The following is a 7355-nucleotide window of genomic DNA, read 5'->3' as shown; positions in this document are numbered from 1 at the left end:
ACACACACAGAGCTCTGTTGTAGTGTGGTAACTCACTTGATTATCTCTAGTTTGCAGTGTGTACTCTTGAGGAGGTCTGAGAGATGCTGAACTCCTGCATCATGAATCTTAGAATTGCTATTCAGGTGCAGCTCCTTCAAACTGCAGGAGGTTGATCTGGCAGCTGATGCTAAAGCAGCACAGCTCCTGTCTGTGAGGTAACAATTCTCCAGCCTGGGAGAAACATAATGACACATCTGATTATTACCCTCACACACATACACACACACACACCTCTATATTTACATTTAGTCATTTAGCTTTATTTTAAGTGATGTACAAAGGAGACAATCCAGCTACCAGCAATAGTAATACATAATTTTACATTAAAAAAGGGAAGGAATGTAACTACTTTAAGTATGAGTTAAGTATTAGTTAGAGGAGTTAGCATTAGATGAAGGATAAGGAGAGGTAGAAAAAGGAAGAGGGTGGGAAAGGACATGCAAGTTAGGAAAGGAGGTGTTCTCTGAACAACACACACAACTCTACCTACACAACACATACACACCTACCTACACATCACACACACACACACACACACAAACACACACACACACACACACACACAACACACTACAACAGAGCTGTGTGTGTGTAACACTCACTTTAGTATCTCAAGTTTGCAGCAGGGACTCTTTAGGAGGGCTGAGAGATGCTGGACTCCTGCATCATATATTGCATTGTTTCCCAGGTTCAGCTGCTTCAAACTGCAGGAAGTTGATCTGGCAGCTGATGCTAAAGCAGCACAGCTCTTCTCTGTGAGGGAACAACTGTTCAGCCTGGAGAAACATATTGACACATCTGATTATTACACTCACACACAGCTCTACACATACAACATGTACAAACACACACCTCAGTGTCTCCAGTTTGCATTGGGGATTCAATCAACACATAAACATACACAAAGCTCTGTTGTAGTGTGTAAACACTCACACTAGTATTTCCAGTTTGCAGTGGGGATTCTTGAGGAGGTCTGAGATATGCTTAACTCCTGCTTCCTGAAGACCCGTATTGCCACACAAGTGCAGCTCCTTCAAACTGAAGCAGGTTGATATGGCAGCTGATGCTAAAGCAGCACAGCTCTTCTCTGTGAGGGAACAATACTGCAGCCTGGGAGAAACATAATGACACATCTAATTATTACACACACACACACACAAACAGCGAGAGAGACACACTAACAAACATAGAGATAGAGAGAGAGAGCAAGAAAGAAAGAAAGAGAGAGAGAGAGATATTCAACACACACACACACACACACACACACACACACACAAAACACAGAGTTATGTTGTAGTGTTAACACTCACGCTAGTGTCTCCAGTTTGCAGTGGGAAATCTTGAGGAGGTCTGAGAGGTGCTGAACTCCTGCATCATGAATCTTATTGTGTCCCAGGTGCAGCTGCTTCAAACTGCAGGAAGTTGATCTGGCAGCTGATGCTAAAGCAGCACAGCTCTTCTCTGTGAGGGAACAGTTAAACAGCCTGGGAGAAACATAATGACACAGCTGATTAGTACGCTCACATTACAAACACACGCCCACACATCAGTAGCAGATATTGCAATGCACACACAATAGTTCACTCATGACAAGCTCACACATAGACACACACACTGTAATAGTGGCCATCATCAACATATTATTTCACTAACACACATCTACATACACATCTCACACAGCTCTGTTGTAGTGTGTTAAAATGTCTGTAGTTTGCAGTGGGGATTCAACACACACAAAAGCCCACACATTACATTTCCCTTAGACACAGGTATACAGCCGCGGAAAAAATTAAGAGACCACTTCAAAATTATCAGTTTCTCTGGTTTTACTATTTATTGGTATGTGTTAAAGTAAAATGTACATTTTAGTTTTATTCTATAACCTACTGGCAACATTCCTACCAAATTTCAAATACAAATATTGTCATTTAGATCATTTATTTGCAGAAAAATGACAATTGGTCAAAATAGCAAAAAAGATGCAGTGTCTTCAGATCTCGAATAATGCAAAGAAAACAAGCTCATATTCATTTTTAAACTACACAATACTAATGCTTTAACTTAGGAAGAGTTCAGAAATCAATATTTGGTGGAATAACCTTGATTTAAAATCACAACTTTCATGTGTCTTGGCATGCTCTCCACCAGTCTTTCACATTGCCGTTGGGTGACTTTATGCTACTCCTGGCGCAAGAATTCAAGCAGCTCGGCTTCTTTTCATGGCTTGTGACCATCCATCTTCCTCTTGATCACATTTCAGAGGTTTTTTTATGGGATTCAGGTCTCGAAATTGGGCTGGCCATGACAGGGTCCTGATCTGGTGATACTCCATCCACACCTTTACTGGCCTGGCTGTGTGGCATGGAGCATTGCCCTGCTGGAAAAAACACTTATCAGAGTTGGGGAACATTGTCAGAGCAAAAGGAAGCAAGTTTTTCTTCCGGGACAACGTTGTACTTTGCCTGGCTGAGGTTTGTAAAACACCATAAGGATTGAACCAAAGCCGACTGGAGGGTCTCCTAGTTCGTCTTCTCTGATGAGTCCAATTTCACAGTAGGTGTAAGACTGTGGCTTGTAGGCCTCTCCAGGTCTCCGTCTAACCATCAGACGACCATGTGTTGGGCAAAGCTGAAAATTGGACTCATCAGAGAAGACGAACTAGGAGACCCTCCAGTCCGCTTTGGTTCAATCCTTATGGTCTTTTACAAACCTTTGTGCGTTTCTAACCCTTCTGTAGATGTCTTATATACTCATTACTAATAACTCATTAAAAGACTGATCTCACATTTGACTGGTTATTATGATCTCCGGCACATTTGTTTGTGGACTGAACTCTCATCTCTTGCGCCTGTGTCTACCTGCCCCATTGGGTGAATTCCCTGCACTCCTATCCTGTTGTGGTTGATTGGTGGTCATTTCCATCTATGTAGTAACACCTTGGGGAGGGGGGGGAAAAACACAGTGGAAGAGTTTACCATAATTGTCAATGTTTTTTGAGAATACAGGAAATTTGAATGCTGGTAGCAGGCCCAGTTTTCAGAAAAATAATGAAAATGGGGAACTAGACCAGAAGAAAAAGGGAAGACACATAGACTTGAGTGAGGAAGACGTCAACAAAATATAGGAGATCTGACATGAAATTAACACCAAACGGTGATTTTCAGTTATGTCAGACAAGACCCTGAAACAGGTTTCTGCAGACAATCCAAGACACGAAATGTCAACTTCAACTTCCCCCGAGATGTGCCATTGATTCTCTCAAACTGCACCAGTAATGGAAATATTCAATTGAATTTCAGCAAATGTAATGCTTAGCCTATTTGTGATGTTTAGTTCAATGGAGTTAAAATTGAGCTAACAGCGTGCAACCCCTATTTCACTGGCGGGCTCTGCCTCTAGCACTACCTATGTCTGAGGCTTCATTTATTGATCACAGCTAGTTACCTGTTTAATGATCACAGGTACTTGGTTACACTACAATGTTAAACAAACGGAATCCTAGGTTCTCAGCAGTAAATGGTGAGCAGGCTGAAATTTCTGTTTACCATTATGTGTGACTTTGCTCATATCATCATAGCTTAAGAATTATTTGTAACTAAACTAGCAATAACAAATAAATAAATGCAACGATCTGAGTAGCACTCTGCTTCCACTGTGGACATACTACACACCCATGATATGATTATAGAGCAAAGGTTTACGGGAGATAAACCAACTGATTCCGGAGTGAAGTTAAGCTAACGACAGCAAGCTCATCAGCCAAAAGGGTGGGCAACATTAGCTCCGGCTAGTCAGCTTCACATTGTAACTCGCTAACTGAAAGCAATTATCACTCAACAATGAAAACTAAATTTGTAGTCAAACATATTGATAGCTATTCAATTGAGGTTTGGCTAGCTGGGTCTATGTACACAAAAGCACAGCTGGTCTCCACTGAAAGCAGTCGCCTCACTGGTGCAACAGACAAACTTGTTACCTTTCTCCTAAGAGTGCAGACTTCCACTGACAGCTCGCTCTGAGATGCCGCGGGCTCAGCGGAATAACGAATCATAATTGCTCTGTTTGAAATTCAAATACAAACAAATTATCTGATTGGTCTACATGTACAGAATTCCCCATCAACAGCGGGAATCCTAAAACTACAAACCTACATAGCATCCTGGTAAATGTAGTGATGGCTTAAACATTTTTTTTTAAAAGGACAGTACAGTAACATTGCAGTAGATACACAGGAAGTCTTTGGTGGAAAACTCAATAATCTGTTATGTTCTGAAAATGATTCTGACAATCAATTCTGACAATCAATATAACCACCATGATAGTCTGACAAACTACTTAACTTCTAAAAGTTAATTTACACTATTGAAATTAATTAGGTAACGTGCACTCTATTTTTAAATGTGCATCAAGTATGGCAAACGTACCGATGTCTGATTTGTATTAAGAGGTGTATAAGGGGAACTATCCGCATGCTAGTTGAACCATGGCTATTTTGCTCATGGTATTGTACTGGAAAATAACAATTGTTTAGCTTTTCGAAGATTTTTCCTGAACGCCAAGAAAAAAAAAAGAGTTTTATCCAGATCTGTTTTCACTTCTTCAAAAAGCAGCCACTACACCTCTTCTACATAAGACTTGGATGTGTGGTTTAGTGGAGGTTCTCAAGTGACATTTGAGTCATCCCAGCCCGAGTCCTTTACAGATGACAATAACTAGGGGTGGGAAAAAAAATTGAATCTTTGATTTCTCTCGATTCTCTCTTAAACAAATCTGTCTCTATTCAGAACAGTTCATAATCGATTTTTTAATTATTATAATTTTTTTTTTACACATTTATTTTGTGAAATGCATGCTGCATCGATTATTTCATAGTTCATAGAAAGCCATAAGTGTGACAATAAAGGTACTTCATCTGTTGATTTTATTTAATTATCAAACACAAAGTAGGAAGTGATTTGAGACTCTTAGTAGCAAACGTTTTAAAAATCGAGATTCCCACCCATAACGATAACCAAGTGCAGCTAGTTGAGTCTTCCTCTGTCCCGTCCCTGCGGCTCCCATTCCTACAAGGTACTTTAAAAGAGATTGACAAGGTGTTACGGCGCTTTTTGTGTCCCACTGTGTATTACGTGCCTGTGTGGTTTACACCCCGTGTGTGAGTGTTATGTCCCTGTGCCTTTATTGTATCTTATGTGTCAGTGTGTTACATCCCTGTATATTTTATGTCCGTGTGCCTTTTTTGTATCTTTTTGTTTCTTATACAATAAATACTTTAAAATCGACTGATTTCTGTCCTGTCATGTTTTTGCCAGCATTGTCCCTTTCGTTCATGTCTTTGAAAGGGATAGTAAGTAAGTAAGACTTTATTTATATAGCACATTTCATACAAAAGCTGCAATTCAAAGTGCTTTACATAATATCAATAAAGGCAAGCAGCAGGAGCAATACATGGAGTGGGAGATAAATAAAAATGATTAACATCGTATCAGAACCTGGTGTTCTGATAGGCGTCTTGGATTTCACAATCAAGATAAAAGGAATAAAAGTTATAAAACCCTTAAAACAGAAATAGTAAAACAAGTAAAAAAAATTGTAAAAAAAAAGTGCAAGTTACAGAGATATAAATTGTGCCAGATAAAATTAATGAATTGCTTTGGTAAAAAGATTTTAAGCTGCATCAGAGTTTTGTCTGAGGTCGCTAATTATTTTGGTGAGAGCGGTTTCAGTACTGTGATATTTTCTGACACCTGACTGAAAGACTTCCAAGATGTTATTTTCTTCCAGAAAGGAATTTATTTGGACTAATACTATCTTTTCTAGGACTTTACTAATACATGGAAGATTAGATATCGGTCTATAGTTTGTTAGTGTACTGGTATCCAATTTGGGTTTCTTTAATAGGGGCTTTACAACAACTGTTTGTCGAGCAAGAGCTGCATCCACTCCTGGGCCCAACGGAGTCCCTTACAGGCTTCATAAAAACGCACCAGATGTGTTACGCTTTCTCTGGAGGCTAAGATATTCTTCAGCGTAGTAGCTCACAGGCTGGCTGTGTACCTACAGAGGAACAAATACATCGACATAACAGTGCAGAAAGCAGGGATTCCAGGCTTTTCTGGTTGCTTGAAGCATGGCTATCACCACTCTTGTCAAATCCTACTTCAAGGACGTCCAGCTTTGCCTCACAACTGAGGAGTACACCACAGCATGGCAGCGTTTGGAAATTGGTATTATGGCAGGATGCACCATCTCCACTTTGGCCTTCACCATGGCAATGGAGGTCATCATCTGAGCCTCCCTATGGGTTGTAGGTGGTCAGAGCTCAAAGCTGGTCTTCGTCTCCCCCCATCAGAGCGTAGATGGATGACATGACCACACTCACAACAACCATGCCATGCACCAGACGACTGCTGAAAAAGCTCCAGGAGAACATCGAGTGGGCCCGGATAAAGATTAAGCCAAGCAAATCCAGGAGCATATCAGTTGTCAAGGGCAAGCTGTCAGAGCAGCGCTTTTTCATCAGTGAGGAACCCATCCCAACAGTGTCAGAAAAGCCAGGGCGCTGGTACGATGCCAACCTCAAGGACAAAGATCAAGTGGACCAGCTTAGGCAGGACACAATCTGCGGCCTTGAGAGTATCGACAAGTCCCTGCTTCCTGGCAGGTTGAAGCTCTGGTGCCTTCAAATCAGTCTCCTACCCCGGCTGATGTGGCCTCTTACCATCTATGAGGTCCCTATCTCAGAGGTTGAAAAACTGGAGAGGTTGATCAGTTCGTTTGCCAAAAAGTGTCTGGGTCTTCCCAGGTGCTTCAGCAACATAGGGCTGTATGGAAAAGTAATTCTGGAGCTGCCTGTGTCCAGTCTTACAGAGGAATTCAAGTGCTCCAAAGTAAGGCTGCAAATGACACTAACAGAATCCCGTGACCCATGTATAGCCCAAACAGCAGGAAATGGACTGCAAGTGCAGCTACACAGCAGGCAAAGGCAGACCTAAGGCACTGTGGCATTGTTGGCCTTGTGCAACACGGTAGAGGAGGCTTTGGCCTTGGAGAGAGCAGACCATCTCGGCAAAAGGCAGCTCCATCTCAGCGCAGAGGTCTGGTCGTTGAGGAGGTGCGCCGGCAAGAGCAGGCAACAAGGTGCGCAAAGGCTGTCTCCCAATCGAAACAAGGATAGTGGATGAGGTGGGAGGGAGTTGAGAGAAGGAAGTTCTCTTGGAAGGATCTGTGGAGTATGGAATCATTTAACACAGTTTAACAGTTTAATTTTAAGAGCAACTTATGATGTCTTGCCATCTCCCAGTAACCTTCAA

The 7355-nt window shown here is 41.5% G+C and overlaps 1 protein-coding gene across 1 annotated transcript in view; it reads right to left on the bottom strand.

The window, feature by feature from the left end:
* The window catches only part of LOC308368150 (uncharacterized protein), a gene marked incomplete at both ends in the record, with an annotated part of 41120 nt that overhangs the window by 15609 nt on the left and 18156 nt on the right, over positions 1-7355 (bottom strand). Inside the window, 3 exons of the mRNA XM_080842242.1 lie at positions 37-213; positions 645-818; positions 1353-1526. Coding sequence (XP_080698368.1) covers positions 37-213; positions 645-818; positions 1353-1526 — 525 coding nt within the window. The remainder of the gene's footprint in view (positions 1-36; positions 214-644; positions 819-1352; positions 1527-7355) is intronic.

Source organism: Sprattus sprattus, assembly GCF_963457725.1.
Source record: "Sprattus sprattus genome assembly, chromosome: 1".
Lineage (NCBI taxonomy): Eukaryota > Metazoa > Chordata > Actinopteri > Clupeiformes > Clupeidae > Sprattus > Sprattus sprattus.
This window is presented reverse-complemented; position numbering and strand designations above follow the sequence as displayed.